Source organism: Delphinapterus leucas, chromosome 7 (genome assembly GCF_059928025.1).
Source record: "Delphinapterus leucas isolate spDelLeu-1000000601 "Yukka" chromosome 7, BTC_Dleu_Yukka2, whole genome shotgun sequence".
NCBI lineage: Eukaryota > Metazoa > Chordata > Mammalia > Artiodactyla > Monodontidae > Delphinapterus > Delphinapterus leucas.
Window position 1 is genome coordinate 44,855,598 of NC_143135.1, and position 19,915 is coordinate 44,875,512.

The 19,915-nt window shown below is 42.7% G+C and overlaps 1 protein-coding gene across 2 annotated transcripts in view; it reads left to right on the forward strand.

Moving 5' to 3' along the window:
* IRAG1 (inositol 1,4,5-triphosphate receptor associated 1) overlaps window positions 1-19,915 on the forward strand; it is a 131,637-nt gene that overhangs the window by 103,523 nt on the left and 8,199 nt on the right. For both annotated transcript variants that reach the window (XM_022555770.3, XM_022555771.3), the window contains exons 16-20: window positions 6,701-6,750; window positions 7,286-7,393; window positions 9,069-9,133; window positions 18,292-18,411; window positions 19,732-19,863. In XM_022555770.3, coding sequence (XP_022411478.2) covers window positions 6,701-6,750; window positions 7,286-7,393; window positions 9,069-9,133; window positions 18,292-18,411; window positions 19,732-19,863 — 475 coding nt within the window. The remainder of the gene's footprint in view (window positions 1-6,700; window positions 6,751-7,285; window positions 7,394-9,068; window positions 9,134-18,291; window positions 18,412-19,731; window positions 19,864-19,915) is intronic.

The window sequence follows — 19,915 nt, forward strand, 5'->3', positions numbered from 1 at the left end:
CTGTACAGCAAAGTGACTCAGTTATACATATATATACATTCCTTTTCATATTCTTTTCTGTTATGGTCTATCACAGACTTTTTTTTTTCAGGAGAATATCATTGTTATTTATTTATTTATAATTTTTTTTAACATCTTTATTGGAGTATAATTGCTTTACAATGGTGTGTTAATTTCTGCTTTATAACAAAGTGAATCAGCTATACATATACATATATCCCCATATCTCTTCCCTCTTGCGTCTCCTTCCCACCTTCCCTATCCCACCCCTCTAGGTGGTCACAAAGCACCGAGCTGATCTCCCTGTGCTGTGCAGCTGCTTCCCACTAGCTATCTGTTTTACATTTGGTAGTGTATATATGTCCATGCCACTCTCTCACTTCTTCCCAGCTTACGCTTCCCCCTACCTGTGTCCTCAAGTCCATTCTCTACGTCTGCGTCTTTATTCCTGTCCTGCCCCTAGGTTCTTCCTGACCTTTTTTTTTTTTTAGATTCCATATATATGTGTTAGCATACGGTATTTGTTTTTCTCTTTCTGACTTAGCTCACTCGGTATGACAGACTCTAGGTCCATCCACCTCACTACAAATAACTCAATTTCGTTCCTTTTTATGGCCGAGTAATATTCCATTGTATACATGTGCCACATCTTCTTCATCTATTCATCTGTCGATGGACATTTAGGTTGCTTCCATGTCCTGGCTATTGTAAATAGTGCTGCAGTGAACATTGTATCACAGACTATTGAATATAGTTCCCTGTGCTATACAGTAGGAGAGTTGCAGTGTTTTAAAGTAAAAGTAGGAGTTCTCCAGGCTAAAGGGGGAAATACACCCCAAGTGGAGGAAATAGCATGTGCAAAGGCGTGGAGGTTGGGCTGAGAAGACTATGAAACAAACAGTCTGCTGTGGTTTGGGGTGTTGGAGCGTGACAATGACATGTTGAAGGTAAGACTTGTTAGACCAGGGCCACATGCCAGGCCCTGTGAAAAATCTGGATCTTTGTCCTCCAGGCAGTGAGGAGACACCGGTGGGTTTACACCAGCTGACATAGATTTTATTTTTAGAAGATTGCTGACTTCAGAGTGGACGATGCATTAGGAGAGTGTGGACATTGAGGGATGGAGAGACGAGTTAGGAGGCTCTGCCGCAGTCCAGGTGGAGGAGGACGGTGCTGTGGACCAGTATCTCTCCTTGGGAGCTTGCCAGGGTTTGGGCTCTGGCTGATGAGGTGTGGTGTTAGCAGGAGAAAACAGACCTTTTAGCAACAGGAATCCCTGTTGGAATGCAAACATCCGTGTTACCAAGAGCAGAAGGAGAGAAAGTACACAAAGTCTAACAGATGGAGAAACCTTTATAAACAGGAGGTTTCACAAGTTTCCTGGGGAATATCACTGACGCTTCCCAGGGTCCAAAGGCAGCGTACACATGCTCCAGACCGTCTGCTTTGGTCTTGGCAGCAAGGCTCCTGACCCACATGCATCTGGGCCTCTAAGAAACCTCTCTCTCTCAGTGTTGGAAGTTGGAGAAGCTACCACCAAAGAAATCCTAACACGTGTATTCTTACAATATTGTCCTGCAAGGTGCAGGGTCTCCTGTGAACCACCTTACCCACGATTTATGGAATGAGCACAGTTGCCCGTGAGTCTCATCCATTCATTCTACAGGCGTTTATTGAGCATCTCCGGTGTGCCCACGTGATACTGGAATACAGAGGTGAAGTGTACCCAGCCCCTGACCCAGAGGAGTTCCCAACCTGTGGTGAGGGCAAGGCAGTGTAAGCAGTGCGGTGATAGATGTAAGCAGGTTTTATGGGCGCACATGGCAGAGTCCCACGTTCAGCCTGGGGGCCTGAGAAAGTGCTTACAATCAGATGGGAGCCCGTAGTTGAGTGTTGAACGGTGAATGGGTAGTTTTCACACATCTGTTCCCACTCCACTGTTTTTCCAAGCTACACCTCAGCTTGGGCTGGTGCAGAGGGGCCAGATGTGCCCATCAGATACTCTGTGACCATCCCCTGATGGTGGTTGTTCTTTAAGCTTTTATATGACTTCTTTGTCATATATGCAATCTTTGTCTGTGCCTGAAGACTACAGTGAAAAAAAAATCTCTGATTTCAAGAAAGGTGGTACACATTCAGAAGAAAAAAAAACATCTTTTTTTTTCTTCTGAATATGAAACATGCTGATTGCCTGCATTTTGGATTATTTCCTTAAGGTAGATTTCCAGAAGTGTAAATACTAGCTCAGGGGAAAGGAATATTTAGAAGGCTCTTTTTTTTTCTGTATAAATAAGATCTTTATTAAACAAACTGAAACAGAGAATTGAATAGTCACTGGGGAGCTTTAGGGGAAAAGTCACTTTTACCAAATATCCAGAGAGGGAAAAAAACACAAACTTCAGTTGACAGGAGTTGTGACCAGAATCATCAGTAAAGTAGTGTCATTGCAATGCCTAGCTTTTAGAAGAAATTAATCAAGAGTCAATATAAATATCTCATAGATTCTCTCTAGTCATAGTACTACAGGTTTACCTTTAAAAAATGGGAAACAAGTGAGGTTTGTTCTCAAGGCATCTTTTCCCACTTAGAGACCTTCATGCTGTCCCTTGACTGAAATAGATCCCTGAAATCTTACCTTTGTCCGTTCTACTGTAAAAAATGCCCCAGTTTTGTGTTCAATTCCTTGTATATTTGCTCTCTATATTTAATGGTGACAAACTAATATATGCAGTTTTCTGTGATTAATAAAGAACAATCATTCCCTCTATCAGGTGGATTTGCATTTTAACGGGGAATTCTGATGACAGACAGATTCAGAGTTTATGTCACTAATCTTTTTTTTTTCTTTATACAGCAGGTTCTTATTAGTTATCTATTTTATACATATTAGTGTATATATGTCATATAAGGCTCTTAAAGCAAATTATTTCCAAATAACCCATTGATATTTCCATTTAATGGGTAACGGTGATGCTCAATTCATTGTGCCATGGACATTCTTGGCTTTTCTTTTTGAAAATATTTTTGACTTTGATAGGCCAATATCGTATCTCTTCCCATAGTTTTAATTTGTATTTCTTGACCTTTTCAAATGTTTATTGGGCATTTGTATTTCTACTTGTGTAAATTCTCTAATTCTTTGGCCACTTGTGAGATTGGTATTTTATTAACTGTATGAACTCTTCATACACAAAGAATATTTTCTGGTTCTGCTGTTTGGGCTAACTGGAAAACTTGAAAATCCTTTGACTACAAATACTTAGAAATTTCTGCTGGATAAAGTGAAGCAAACATTAGTCTAAAAGAATAGCTGACTCCACAAGAAAAGAAATTGAAATACTCAGATACAAGAAAAGAAAAGAGAACTGAAACCAAGCTGACCCTGCAGCTTTCCTTGAGGATAAGAGTCAGCCTCAGCTATCTGGGCTCTGGGCTTTTGCACTCACATGCAATCTGAGATGAGGCCTCGGACATCCAAGGCAGAGAGTTGACTCTGAGCCTCCCATAGAAAGTTAAGACTTTCCAAGGACTGCATCTGTGGAATACTCACCAGCTCACAATGGAACAAATCAAGGAAGTTTGTCTGTTTCACCCTGGGCTCTAGTAAGAAAAAAACACTTTCTCCTTCCTCATAGGAAAAGTGCATGCCCACAAAGTACATGCCATAACAAAAGTGATGCAATATGCAGAGATTCTGAAAAGAACATCACAATGGTGCTGCTAGGAACACTGCAGAAACAAACATAAATCACTCTGGAGAGACACACCCTGTGCCCAGGAGACACAGGATCCTCTAAGTAAAGCTTCACAGAAGATGAGTTTACAATATAGAATTATAAAATAGGAAAACAATCTACCACAAGCAAGAATCATCAGACACCCAAACCACAGGATTATATGCTACAGATAGCAGATAATAAAACAATCTGATACATTTTTTAAAGATATGGGTAAAATTATTAAAGGCATAAAAGAACAAATCAGAAATATGAAATAGAAGAGTACAACTGTCAAAAAAAGAATAAAATAGAATCCTAGAAATGAGGAATAGAGGTGTGGAAATTAAAAACTCAGTTGTTTAGGAGTGGTAGTTATTAGAATTGAAGCTGTTCCTCAATATTCAGATCTCCTCCTCCTGAATGTGCCCATTCAGATGGGCACACTTCTTCTCCATCCCCTTGAAGTTAGGTGAGGCCATGTGATTTGGCATTAAATGTCAGTGGAGGGACATGTGTCGCATTTGAACTGAGGTCCATAAAACTAGTGTGCCATTTGCCTTATGTTTCTTTCTCCAGACATGACAACCATCACTGCTCCAAAATAGTAGAAGCTCCATCAGCCTGAGTCTTGAGTGAGGGGATGCAGAGCAGAGCCTGCTGCCAACTCATAAGCAAATGGACATGTAGCAAAAGCAAGAAATAAATCTCAGTTGTTATAACCCACTAAGGCTTTGGGGTTGTTTATTATTGTAGCATAGCCTAGCTTATCCTGATTGGTACAACATTTACATCAGATTAGGAACAGTTGAGGAAAAAATTTGTCAACTAGAAGACAGATTTGAAGAAGTCACCCAAAATTCAGTTCAGAGGGATAAATTAATTTAAATATGAAAGAAATGTGATATGGGATATAGAATGAGAAACTTCGAAATACTTTTATTAGGAGATCCATAATGAGAGAATAAGGGAGAGAAAATATTCAAAGGAATTTCCCAGGATCTGAGAATTTTCCAGAACTAAAGAAAGACATGAATCCTTGCATTTAGGAAGTACAGAGACTCCCAAGCAAAAGAAATAAAAACACATCAGAGAGAAACTTTAGAACCCCAAGGACAAAGTGCAGTTCTTAAAAATAACCAGAGAGAGAAGACGGATTATTCACAAAGGAATGGCAATTTCCAAGACCAATAATAGGACCAGGAGACAATGAAGTAGTGTCCAAAGAGCTGAGAGAAAATAACTGTCACCCTGGAGATAATACTACCAACTAAACTATCATGCAAGCTTGGGGGCTTTGTAAAAACATTTTATGGCAACAACTGAGAAAGTTTACCTCTCACAGATCCTTGCTAAAAGAACAACTAAAGGGTGTGCTTAGGGAAAAATAAAATTGAGATCAAAAGAAAGTCAGAAGCAAGAAGGGATGGTGATCAAAGACATTTGTAAACATGTGGGTAAATCTAAATAAGCATTCACTGTGTAGAACAACAATCATCATAATTTGGGATTTCTAAAACAAAGTAAAATAAAAATACTGAAAAACAGGGACTTCCCTTGTGGCACAGTGGTTAAGAATCCGCCTGCCAATGCAGGGGACATGGGTATGAGCCCTGGTCGGGGAAGATCCCACATGCTGTGAAGTAACTAAGCCTGTGCGCCACAACTACTGAGCCTGTGCTCTAGAGCCCATGAGCCACAACTACTGAGCCCATGTGCCACAACTACTGAGTCCGTATGCCACAGCTACTGAAGCCCGCGCACCTAGAGCCCATGCTCCACAACAAGAGAAGCCACCGCAATGAGAAGCCCGCTCACCGCAGTGAAGAATAGCCCCCCGCTCGCCGCTACTAGAGAAAGCCCATGTGCAGCAGCGAAGACCCAAGGCAGCCAAAAACAAAATTTAATTAATTAATTAATTTAAAAAATACTGAAAAACAATATAATTTAAGTTCAAAGGAGTGATCATTTTTTTAAGGTTGATTCAGGAAAAGGATAGAGATCTTGATTCATTTAAAATCTAATGTCATGTAACATGTTAAAAGTTTAAGGGGGCACACTAAAGATTACAACTAAAATATATAAATTCCAAACCAATTTGGGTGGAGGGAAGGTTAGAAAAAATTCAATTAATGAAGGAAATATAAACTACAAAATGAGATGGTAGAAATATATCAATCACAAGAAATATAAACAACTTAGACTTGTTGGTTAATAGAAAACCTCAGATTAGATTAAGAAAAAGTGTTAGTTATGTGCTTTTCAAGAGAAACACCTACAATACATGAATATGAGGAATAGGCAGCTATACAGACTAGACAGTATTGGTCAAACTGAATCAAACTGAACTGAGCTGTCAAAAACCTTTCTCTACGCATACTGGTGTTTTCTAGTGGTAGTATTATCCAGGTGTGGTGCTAAATATTTTACATGAATTTTACATATTTTACATATCACTTAATATATGTACTAAGGAGAAGAAAATCCAGGGGTGCTAGTTTCTTTTGTTCTGAATTATTTTGTAGATGACATATTGAAATTACTATTGTCAACAAGTTTCCATTTTTTATTGACACCACACCTTCCGTGCTCATAATTTCCGTGACTGTACATTCCTTGAATGAGCAAGAAATGACCCAATAAGCCCTGGTATTGCTACGAGGAATCTTCACATATTCTCCACGGCATAACCCAGAGACCGTGTGGTGGTGTGAGGTGGAGACCAGAGGTGCAAGACTAGGGATTCTCATAGTGTCCAGAGGAGTCAGGATGAAGGCTGTGTCCCCAAAAAAACCCACTCTGCAGGTGATTGTTTCAAAAGGTCAAGTGTCAAATTCAGTGACCTCTGCACCTAGGCCCTTGGGACATCCCTTGAGGGTCAGTTCTGGCCCATAGATACCTTGGCTTAGTTTCTGCTATCTGCTTCCTGCTGGAGCCTACTCTGAGAACTAACCTGGGTTCTTCTCTGTTCCCTCCTGCTGCAGAAGATGGGGTCCCTCGCACAGCACGGTCCATGTCCCTCTCGCTGGGAAAGGTATGCATGTTCAAGGAATACTGGGGAAAGAAAGACAGAAGTTTCCACAGTCAGCCAGGAAATCAGTCATTCTTGGATCCACAGGTGCAAAAGAACCCCTGAACAGAGTCTCTCATTCAGCTTCCGAACCTTGCTAGCTCATCCTCCAACCTTCCCTTGCTCGTGGCTTCCAGTACCGCACCATCTCTTTAATGAACATGAAATGATGCACAAACTTTGGTATTGCCATAGATCATTTTCATACACTATCCAGGGTTTCATACACTGTCCAATGACTGGGCGTCATTTCTGTTCCATCTCTTCAGGATCTGAGAAATTAAAATCAGAACATGTTGAGAAATCACTCATCACTAATAAAAAAAATTTGTTAATTTTGGCCACTCTCTCTACACCAACCCCCAGCACCATCACTACCCTAAAACCAGGATATCCATTGAACACAGCATTTGGAATTAGTAGGCATTTCCCAGGCCTTTCTGAACTTTGGGTGCTGCCCCCTCCATGACAGTGGGCCTGATCCCTTCTCTTCCCACAGAACATGCCCCGCCGGAGGGTCAGTGTTGCCGTGGTGCCCAAGTTTAATATCCTGAACCTGCCTGGCCAGTCACCCAGCTCATCTCCCATCCCCTCCTTACCAGCCCTGGTGAGTATGATAATGCTTGCCTCCTGGGCCTCAGGCTCACAACTATGGGGGTGACCTGGATGGGGTAGGGTCAACAAGGAGAGGAAATTCCCAGCACAGATTCTGGGCTATGGGTTCAGAAGCCTCAGTATAGACCAGGCCTCAGGTCTTGTACTGCCCTGAGAAGACTCAGTGTCCTTGAGCAAGGTGCTGGCAGCTCAGAGAGTGTTCCTTGCAAAGCGTATGTCTTTTCATGCTTAAACCAGAACTCTCCACTCTGCAGTGGGTTTAAGCAGCTGAAGATTGCGTTATGGAGTACTTGGTAAGCTGAGCTTTGAACCCTAGGCCCCCTGATTCCAGAGCCTGAGTTCTTAAACCCAACGTTACCCTGCTTTGATTCATTACAGCATTGTTTACAACATTGAAAAATTGGAAATAAGCAGAATTCCCATTAATAAGAGATTGGTTTAATAAATTATGAAAAGCTCAATAAGGGGTTTCTATGCAGCTACTAAATATATGATTAAAATATAAAATTGTATTTATCGACATGAAAAAAGTCCATAATTTACTGTTAACAAAAAGCAAAACCCCAGTATATACAGCGTAACTCTGTTTTGTAGTTTAAGAAAGAGTGTTTTTCTGTGTGTAAACAGAAAATTCTGAAAGAATGTAAGTAAAACTACTAATAATGGTTATCTCTGGGCAATGGTAAAATCACAGGTGATTTTAATTTTCTTGATGCCTCTCTATTTCTAGAGTAAGAATGTATTACTTATAATCGGAAAAAAAATCTGCTTCAATTTTTTTTTAAAACAAAGACTATTCCTATAAACAAAATATTTTCTAGATTCCAGAACTTTGTGAATCTGGTTAAACCTACCTAAAAACTAGCTCTTAGGAGAGCTAGTTAGTACTTTTAACAGGGACTATTTCCCATTCTGTACTAAATGTATAATGTGGCTTCCAAATATATATATTCCTTTAGACTAGGGGTTAGCAATCAGGGCTATCCATTAAAATCACATAGGGTACTTCTAAAACATTCAATGCCTAGGCCCCAACCCAAGATTGGGGATTGGGTCAGTACTTTAAGAAAATATCCCCCAGGCGATTCTAACATGCAGGCAGAGTTGAAAGCCATTGTTTAAACCAAATCCATTGCAGCAAAACAACGTGGTATTCCTGGGGAATTTATTATAAAGAAATTTCTGATGCCTTGAGCTTTTAGTAATGGCAGGTATCTCCTGAGGGTTGTGCTTGGAACTGTATCTCGAGGGCAGTGATGGGCTTGTGTGAATCCATCCCAGGGGCCTTGGGACCTGCATTTGGTAGGAGCCTCCCTGGTATTTAGTCCAAGTCAGTAAACAGGGAATGGAGAGAAACTGATGGCTCCCCTCCAGAATGGAGCCTCAAGATGTAAACTCTTTCCCTTATTCAAGGAAACTTGGAAGAGGAGAAGGAAAATGTGCACATTGCCTGTGCCCCAGAGGGAAAGAACACCCAGGAAAGGAGGGCAGAGAAGCCCTGAGGAAGGGCCAATGCCTGAGCTCAGATGCAGATTAGAAAGCTTGGGGAGGGGGAAGGGGAAAGAAGAGCAGCAGCAACCCCTCCCCAGCATCATCGGAGACCTGTTGGCCCAGGCTTCTTCCTTCCTAGCTGATCCTCAATTCTCTGTCTCCTGTTTTCCATTCAGTCAGAATCACCCAATGGGAAAGGCAACCCACCTGTCCCCTCAGCACTGCCTGCACTTTTGGAAAAGTAAGTATGTCCCTTTTCCTCTTAACTTTGGGGATCTCTGAGGTAATTTCCCCAACTCACCTTTCCTCCCAACCTCACTCCCCAAATGCGATGGAAAGCAAATTAAGTTCTAGGGGAAATGAATGGGACTCTGAGACCCACAAAGATTTCAGACCCAGTTTGCAAAATTCCTGGGCCAGGAAGATGCTGCAGCTGAGTCCAAGTGTGCCTCCGTCCCAGAAGAGCCCAGAGAGGACAGAAACCTTCTTTATTCAATGGGATCCTTTGGGCTACAGATACAAGAAAGCCCCAACTCAAAGGGGTTTAAATAGCAGGTCCACAGATAAGGCTTTTCCAGATGTGGTACAGCAAGGCCCCAGCTCAACCTCTATAATTTCCTTTTTTCTGCCCACTTTGTATGTTGACTTCATCAGCAGGTTTGTGGCAAATGACTACTACTTCCAGGTATTTCATCCAATCATGACAACATCTAGAGGAAGAAGGGGACCATCTCTTTCCATGTTTCTTTCTTAGGAATGAACTCAGAAATCTTTTTTCAGTCTTCCTTCTTATCTTGTTAGCAAATTTGGAACACGCTCCTTTTCTAAACCAATCACAGGCTTTAGGAATGAGATTGTCATCATGGGCTTAAACTATGCCCTAGAGATGGGAAGAGCGTTCCAGCTCCTCTTCCAATGGGAAGCGTGTCAGCTTCCCATTGACCAAAATGGCTCCATGAAGAAGGGTAAATTCATGAGCAAAATCACATTGCTTTTAGGAAGTAGGAGGGAGAGTGAGTATTGAATTCGCAACAAACAGTGTCTGCTACGCCTACCTTTTCTAGGCACCTATGCAATTTGCAGGTCTTTTTATCCTCAGCCAAAGCAAGGCAGGCTATTTCTACATACTCAGAGGAGTTTATAACTTGCTTTTCCAGTTCTTTCATTTGCTTGCTGGAAAACATCTGGATCACAGCTGCCACCTCTCAGAACTTTCCCCACGTGTCTTTCCTCATTTGGTAAAACATACACCTCTATTCTTCCTTCTTCCTTGCCTTGAGACTGCTTTAGTCCTTCATTTTTCATTGATGTTAGAATAGTTTGGCTTGACCTGGCAAGGAATGTCTGTGTTGGGCCCCTTTTTTAGTACAGACAAACTCCCAGCTCCCCACCCCCAGACTCAGCCTGTTTTCCTCACCTCTCAGAATATGCAACCACCAACCTGTCGTTCAGTGACTCTCCCCCCATTAATCTGGACGTTTGCGAGGCAATTCCTCACTTTGCCACCTCACCCCGGGAAAGCTAACAAGTTCTTCATGTTGTGTAGGGCGCTTTTGTCTGTTTCTTTGTTTTCTTGATCACTACAGGGACATTGTAAAGGGGTGACAAACTAACAACCACGTGGAAGTAACCGAGGCTACAGAATTTTACCGAGTCCCTAAAGTCATAGTGTCTATCTAGTCCATGGTCTCTGAATTTCTCCAGAAATGGTCATCTGATGCCCTGAGTGAGAAGCGCACTGAAATTCTCCCTTCCAGTCCTGCCTTTGGACACACCAACCCCTTTTTTTCCAACAAGGCTCCATTTCTAACTGTTGACCTGCAGAGCAGGTTAAGGCAGAAAATCTATGTCCCCTCTCTCCCCAGCAGACTCTCATGATGGGGCAGGACCTGGACTCTGTAGAACGAATGCTCAGGCCTGCTGAGAGCTTCTATCTGAGGCAGTGGAGGTCATCAAGAACCTGAACTATCCTTGGTAGGAGCAAGCAAGGTGCAAAATGGGGGACAGCAGGCAGCAGCCCTGAATCAAGAGTGGCAACGAATGAGGATCAATGGTGGCAGCACCATTCCAGGGGTTTAGAACCAGGAGAGATAGGGACAGAGTGAGGATTCAGGCAAGTCAAGCAAGAAGCTGTCTGCTGCTCATTCTTACGGGCTATTCAGAGAGACCACCATGATACATTACCCATGCTGTAGCTGACTTGCCTGTTGGGAATATACCCAACCTATAAAGATGGCTGCAGAAAGGGGAGGGGATGTTCAAAGGAGGAGGGATTCAGACTAACAACAGCTTCCCCCTCTGGATTTCTAAAAGCTGCTAAGTAATGTTCATCTAAATTTATGGAACTGGAAATATCGATTGCCAAGAGGCTGACAATGAGACAATCTGTGAGTGAAAATGAATTAGTATCTTCCATTCTAACAGAAATACAGTTGATTCTAGCCACCTTTTCCATACTGTTAAAGAGAAATAATGCATTATGTGTTAATATGCATTGCTTTCTAGATTGCTGTATTTAAATCATCTCACATTTCCCTAGGTATACAGTGACTAAGCAGGTAGGGAATTGGCTAAGCACATGAAAGATGATGAGAAGATCATACTGCCTGTGGATACTTCACAAGCAAATACCTAACTGCAGACTGCACTCCCAATATGACTTGAGAGAATTCTGAACCTTGTTCTTGCAGGTCACTTCATAGTAACCTGTTCTTCACCTCAACAAGGGTCTAGGAACCTGTAGATTTAGAGAAAAATATAGAGAGTGATATTTAAAATTAGTATTAAAGGTTAAAATAGAACAAGGCTCAAGAACAGTTTCATAAGTAGAAAAAGCTATTTATTCATAGTCTTTCAGTTTTCATTCCTTCAACAATTAATAACCAAGAGCCAGGCACCTAGAATGCACCCAAGGAGCTCGCAGTATAATGGGAAAGACAGATGGGAAACAGCCTATTGTATACAATGTGATGGGTGATATCAGAAGGAAGTATAGGTTACCAAGGGAGTAAGACACAAGAAAATGATCACTCAACCCAGTTTTGGTGGGGGGGGTCGGGGGACGGAGGCTTAGAAAATGTTTCCTCTAGGAATTTACTTTAAAAGTGAAACATGAAGGTCATATAGTTAACCAGGTGAATAGGAGGTTAACAACATTCCATGCTCTAAGGCAAAAAAGTGGAGTAGTCAAGGAACACTACTGATGATTTATCACATGCTTACAATACTTATTATTTATTACATGCTTACTTTTTGCCAAATGCTGTTCTAATTGCTTTACATTAATGATCTCATTTAATCCTTACAATAATACCATGAGGCAGGTATACTATCAATGTCTTTATTTTATAGATGAGGAAACTGAAACTCAGTGAAATCATCACTTGCCCGAAGTTACACAGCTAGTAGATAGCAGAATTCATGTGCTTAACCACTTAATAGACCCTCAACTGGAAGAACAGAAAGAAGTTCAGTGTGACTGGTGAGAAGAGAGCGGATTTAAGAGCAATTTTTGAAAAAGCTCCTGTGAGCTATTGTGAAAGAAGCTGGTGGCTGCCTGGGTGTGGAGTGGAGGGCAGAGTGGGTGGGAGCAGAGGGTGTACACAGAGCCATTCACTGAGGGATCAGCAGCATCGTAGATGTGGATGGTGCACAGGGCTGCTTTCATAAGGGGGGCCATTAAACTGCTGTATCACAGAGCAAATTTTCACTATAATTTGTAAAATAACCATTTGGTACACTTTGGGAGCCCTCAAGATAAATTGCTTAAAGGTTTTATGACATTAAATATATACAGTAAACAACTCCCCTTTGCTGATAGTATTCTGGAATGGATTAGCCCTCAATCAACTAGTAGTGGACCCCAGAAACCTGGGATTGAGTAACAGAGACCAGTTCCCCCGGGCTGGGCTTGTCTGAGGGAGCCTCGGCAGTGGGGGTGGCTTAGAGACCTAGATGAGCCCGAGAAGGTAAGATCTGTCCATTGGAAAGGATTGGAGTCACTTTCAAATATTGTTAACCATGTGGAAAAAATAGACTCTACTATATCTGCAGGTCACACAACACATTTTGATTAAACAGCCCCTCATGTTACTGAGAGCTGAGCACAATGACAAATGTTTTTGACCCAGTGGACATGAGAGAACAATGAGCCTTATCCTAATTAATCATCCCCAAAAGAAAGCATGCAAGATTATGGCCTAGGAATAGATGCCAAGATCCATGAGTGTCTAGCCCAGAAGTCCTTAGGTGGGCACAAGCTGTGCTCAGCTCCATGTTTATAGACATGCATAGGGATTCCTTCAGCTCAACCCAAGCACTGAGTTCTCAGGAAATAGTCATTTACATAGAGGACCTGCCCATTTTGTAAGATTAACGGGCAGGGATGAGATGAGCCACGGTGAAGTCAATACAACTCAGCAAACAATTAAAGGCACTTACTATGTACCAAGCACCATTCAAACTGACTGTCTCCCTGCAATCACAGTCATATGGAGGGATGGACATGTGTATAAAACATAAAAGTGCCCTAGCTCCAAGTTATGCTATAAAAGAGGTGCAATGAGGGTATAAAGGGAGGGAGAGATCAACTTTAACCAGAGGGTGTGAGACAGAGGAAAACATTAGCAACAGTTCCACAAAGGAAAAGGTATTTGAACAGTCTTTAAAATGCATAGGGAGAAAATTCCAGATAGTTGGAGAAGATATTTAAGGAACTATAAGCTCAGTCTAAGGGTCAGGAAATAACAGTAAACATTTTACACCCTACCATATTTCATAAAATAATTGTTTTCCCTACCCTTGGCTGTAGCTGTGTTTTTCTGCTCTTGTTCCAGTCATTAGGACAAATAGGAAACGGCACATTAGGCAAAGATCGCATGGAAGGGAGTGGATAATGTAATTTTAAAAAGGAGAAATGTTATGAATAGCTGATATTTTTAGAGCATTATCTTTCTTGTTCACAATGGGTTTTGGTTTCCAGCCTGATGAAATGTAAATTTTACAAGGTCTGAGGGAAACTAAGACATGGGAAACTGATGCCAAGAATGAGGAGACTCACTCATAAAGCCTGTCTAAGAGGTCGGGGAGGGTGGCAGCTGTGATCTTTCAGAGTCCTGGCTGAAAAGCTCTGCTCGCTGTTCTGCCTCGTTCGAGGGCTCCTCCATGACAAGACTCCCACTGGGATTCCAGACACCTAGGTAAGCTGCAGGATTTATAGAGAAGGCATGGCCACCAGTATACTTCCTTTAAACTCATGATTTCATACCTCAAATGGGCTCCCAGCACCGTCAGCCATCCTACTGTGATCTTCTAGCACGTGTGTCCCCCCACCCCCACCCCATGATTCTTACACCTTCTCTTCCCTCTTCAAGCCTTCCTAGACCTCCCTACCTCTCACTTTTAGAAGATGACCTTGTCTTCCATTTTATAGAGAAAATTTAAGCTATCAGATAGGAGGATCCCTCTCATCTTCCTTTGCCAATCTCCCAGCTCACCATCTTCATTTCCTTCCTCCCTTTGTTATGACCAAGGAGAAGTTTCTCCACCTTTCTAAGGTCTGTCCCTACTTTCTTTTTTCAAAGAATTTATTCCTTTGGTCCTCCCCTTTCTCTCATCCCCTCTACTGGATCATTTCTATCCACATTCAAATGTGCTTTCATCCCTTGACCCACTTTTTCAGCTACTTGTTCCCCTGACAGTCTTCTATTCCCTGTCCTTGTCAAATTCCTGTCTACGTCTCCCCCTTTCTCACCTCCCATTCTTCCCTCAGTCCGTTCCAATCTGTCTTTGCTCCTACCGTGTAACCAAAGCTCCTCTTGACCTCCATGTTATCCAATCCAATAGTTGCCTTTTCTGTACTCATCTGACTCGGGCTCTCAAAAGTGTGTGCGTGACACACTTAATGCTCCCTCCTTGACACGCTCTCCTTTTGTTATCAAATGGGGGTCCCACTGCGCGCTGCTTACAAAATCACTACTCACAAATAGTAGAAAGGAACGGTGCCTTTAATCAGAATGCTGGCAATCTGGGGAGATGGTGGACTCAGTGTCCCCAAAAACCACCTCCAAAGATTCTGCTCAACCATGAAACTTTTAAAGGGAAGGAGGGAAGTAATCTCAGTTAGTCATTGGAATGGGGGTCAGAGTGGTCACCATCCCCCCATTGCACGCAGGCTCATTCACTCTAGATGTTATCTTGTTCACACAGTTTGGTCACACAGTTTGTTTGGGAGATTACTGAAGGGGAAGCTAGGGAAGAGATCTGGTCATCTGTTAATTACTTATTCTTCATTTCTACCTCTTTGATCTACGGAAAGAACCAACAAGTTAGGCAAGGTATCGTGTAATTAAAAGATTTGAAAGGTGTGCGTGAGCTGGAGATGAGTAGAGCATGGGGGTGCCTGGCTTAAAAGGGGTAAGAGAGCTGTACTCAGAAAACTATAAGTTACTGATGAAAGAAATCAAAGATGACACAAACAGATGGAGAGATATACCATGTTCTTGGATCGGAAGAATCAATATTGTGAAAATGACTATACTACCCAAAGCAATCTACAGATTCAATGCAATCCCTATCAAATTACCAAGGATATTTTTCACAGAATTAAAACAAAAAATTTTACCTTTTGTATGGAAACACAAAAGACCCCGAATAGTGAAAACAATCTTGAGAAAGAAAAACGAAGCTGGAGGAATCAGGTTCCCTGACTTCAGACTATACTACAAAGCTACAGTAATCAAGACAGTATGGTACTGGCACAAAAACAAATATAGATCAATGGAACAGGATAGAAAGTCCAGAGATAAACCCATGCACCTATGGTCACTTAATCAGTGACAAAGGAGGCAAGAATAAACAATGGAGAAAAGACAGTCCCTTCAATAAGTGGCACTGGGAAAACTGGACAGCTACATGTAAAAGAATGAAATTAGAACACTCCCTAACAGCATACACAAAAATAAACTCAAAATGGATTAAAGACCTAAATGTAAGGCTGGACACTATAAAACTCTTAGAGGAAAACACAGGCAAAACACTCTTTGACATAAATCGCAGCAAGATCTTTTTTGACCCACCTCCTAGAGTAATGGAAATAAAAATAAACAAATGGGACCTAATGAAACTTAAAAGCTTTTGCACAGCACAGGAAACCACAAACAAGACGAAAAGACAATCCTCAGAATGGGAGAAAATATTTGCAAAGGAAGCAACTGGCAAGGGATTAATCTCCAAAATATACCAGCAGCTCATGCAGCTCAATATCAAAAAACAAACAACCCAACCAAAAAATGGGCAGAAGACCTAAATAGACATTTCTACAAAGAAGACACACAGATGGCCAAGAGGCACATGAAAAGATGCTCAACATCACTAATTATTAGAGAAATGCAAATCAAAACTACAATGAGGTATCACCTCAGACCAGTCAGGATGGCCATCATCAAAAAGTCTACAAACAATAAACGCTGGAGAGGATGTGAAGAAAAGGGAACCCTCCTACATTCTAGGTGAGAATGTAAATTGATACAGCCACTATGGAGAACAGTCTGGAGGTTCCTTAAAAAACTAAATCTAGAACTACCATATGACCCAGCAATCCCACTCCTGGGCATATACTCGGAGAAAACCGTAATTCCAAAAGGTACATGCACCCCAGTGTTCATTGCAGCACTATTTGCAATAGCCAGGACATGGAAGCAACCTAAATGTCCATCAACAGAGGAATGGATAAAGAAGATGTGGTACATATATACGATGGAACATTACTCAGCCATAAGAAGGAATAAAACTGTGCCATTTTCAGAGACGTGGATGGACCTAGAGGCTGTCATACAGAGTGAAGTAAGTCCGAAAGAGAAAAACAAATATCATATATTAATGCACATATGTGGAATCTAGAAAAATGGTACAGATGAACCTATCTGAGAGAACAAACATATGGACACCAAGGGGGGAAGGGGTGGTGGTGGGATGAACTGGGAGATTGAGATTGACATATATACACTACTATGTATAAAATAGATAACTAATGAGAACCTACTGTATAGCACAAGGAACTCTACTCAGTGCTCTGTGGTGACCTAAATGGGAAGGAAATCCAAAAAGGAGGGGATATTTGTATACACATAGCTGATTCACTTTGCTCTACAGCGGAAACGAACACAACATTGTAAAAAATGTTATTCCAAAAAAAAAATCGTCACAGGAAAAAAAAAGTTAATTACAATATAGCTTTGCTAAAGTGACAAGAAAATGGGCTTCCTGCTGAGGGCAGTTTCCTGCAAAGAGCTGCTTACACTCTCTCAGCTCCCAGGACTCCATGCTCTCCGGGTTCTCCTCTTACCTCTGTGGCTGCTACTTCTCAGCTCCTCCACAGGCTCCTCCTCCACCTGAACTAAGGACAGAGATGCCTGTGGCTTGGTCCTGGGTCCTCTTCTCAATTTTCCTCATACTATGTCCCCAGACAGTCTTATCCATTCCCCTGGCTTTAAATACCATCTATATTCTGAATATCTCCTGCCTAGAGCTCTTCTCTCACTCGCTTTGGTATATCCAACTACCAACTTGACATCTCCACCTGGATACCTCACAGGCATCAAAAATCTTGTCCAGAAGTTAATTCTTACCTCATTGCTCCTCTTCAGTTCCTCAAACATCTCCGCATCTTTTGTATCCCGAGGTGTTCACACATCCTGCCTCCTCTACCTGGGAGGATCTTCCCTCTGCTATAGATGTGGCTGACTTCTCATCTTTCAGGTCTGTGCTTCAGTTACTCCATCTCTGAGAGGCCTTTTCTGGCCACTCACTAAGCAGATTCTCTCCTCATTATTTTCTGTCATTGCACAGAGTTTGTTTCTCTCATAAAAGTTATCACAATTTGTAATTAATTTCATATTTTTTCTTTCCTTTTTTGGGCATTCTCTCCTGCTGTGCTCCGTGTTGGCAAAGACCTTTTCTTTTGTTTTCTAATGTATCCCCAGCACATTACAAGGTGCCTGTGACTTAGCACTGGGTAGATATTTACATGAATGAAGCAGAAGATGGACTACAGGGATGGGATGACTCTGAACGTTTGGTCCACCTCCATCTTCCTCCTCTTAGTGCCCTGGAGCTCCCAATATCTGTCTGTCCACTCAGAGCATCTCCTGGAATAAGAATAAAAGTGGATTTGAGAGCAGGAGGAAAAAGGCAAGCTGGTGCAGTACTTGATGTCTGGGGGCCCAAGGAGGATTCAGGGACTAAGGCCTTTATAAAATCTTAAGGTAGAAAGATTGAAATAAATTCAATCCAGAATGAGTTTCCTCACTTCCGGCCAGGAACAGGACAAAGACATGGTTTGGTTTTCAGAAGTCCCATCTGTCCCTGAAAGGACGCCCTGTACTTCCTTCTTCTTGCTAGTGGGAAGACGAACGGGGACCTGGATTGTGAGGCCTCTGCTTCCATCCCGACTCCAAGCTGCCTGGAGGGGTTTAGCCAGGAGACCAAGGCCAGGATGGAGGAAGAAGCATACAAGAAGGGGTGAGTCAGCCTTCAGCAGCCCTGAGGTCACCTGACATTGCTCAAAAGATACCTTCCCACGGGCCTTTCCTGTCTCTTAGAGGATTTAGGGAAGCAACCCGTGGCCCTGGGACCTCCTTGCCTGAGTAAGGAACTACACAGGAAAGAGCAGTACTGTTCCACAGGAAAGACAGGAGGAAACGAGGCAAGAGGGTGTGGTAGATAATAACTAGGCTGCCCTCTTTTTTAGGCAGAAAGCCACCAGAATGATCTGGAAATCAGGGGCCCTGGGTGGGTTCCTCTTGGTGGTGCCTGAGGCTTCCTGACACATGCCCAGAGCAGTCACGCCACTGCCGGCAGTGCCCAGGAGCAGCTGCAGCCCCACTTCCTGGAACTGCCTCAGCCATCCCTTCTTCCTGTCAAAGGAGCCCCCTAACTTTCAGTGCCCCTTCTCTAATTGAGCTTCAATCGCACTTTTGGCTCGTTGTTAGTCACTGATGAGGCAGAATACTGAGCAAGGCCCCAGCTAAGCCAGGTAGAGAAGTACCTCTGTCCAGGTACCACATCCTGAGCTTCTTTCCCAGTAGCTCCTGAGGGAGATACAGCTTCCCTCTGACGTGGGACCTGTGGGCTTCGGTGTGGTGGCCACCTGCACCGTGGTGGGGTTGCCCCAACCCAACTGTGCTAGCCTTAAACACTCAGCTGTAGGACAAGCAAAAAGTATGTTCAAGGTAATATTAAACCTGGGAGAAGGAAGTCAGAGGGTTTCTCTTGGAAAGCCTGTCTTTTCACCCACACCTGTCCTCTGTACTTAGAATGCAGGGGAGTGAATGCTTCCATCAGCTTTGTGAACATTTACTGTGAACCTGTGTGCCTTTCACTTTCACAAAGCTTCCCAACAAGCCTGTGTGACAGGTGTCACCTTCCCCAGGTCAAACCATATACCTGGCACTTCCTCAAAATGTTCCAACATCCGTGCAATGAGTGCCAGCCTCTCCTTTTTACAGGGGAGGAGCTGAGGCTCCAAGGCCACACAGTCCTTAGCCCTCCCAAATGGTTTGTAGAAGAATCCAGCCAGGAGACTCTGCACCCATATTTTTTCCCTGTCTCTTTTGTCACACTTTCACATAAACAGGAAGAATGGCTGAGGGGTGAGGGGAAATCATCCTGACAGGAGCCACCATAGGAGGCGGTGGGACTTCCCAGCTTTTTCCTCTTGTGTGGAGCCACAGGAAGGGAGTGTGAAATCATCAGAGATGCTCAGTGCCTCCTCTAGCAACTCAGGAAAGGACGCTCCGCCCCTGGCCTTTCCAGACTCAGTTGTTCGTTGTTGCCTCCCAGATACCAGGAGGGTCTAAAGAAGACCAAGGAGCTTCAAGACCTGAAGGAGGAAGAAGAACAGAAGACCGAGAGCCCTGAGGAAGCTGAAGAGGAAGAAGAAACTGAAGAAGAGGAAAAGGAGCAGAGAAGCAGGTTGGAGCCCTCGCCATTGCTGAAATGGGTCCCAATGCATTTCATTGCACAA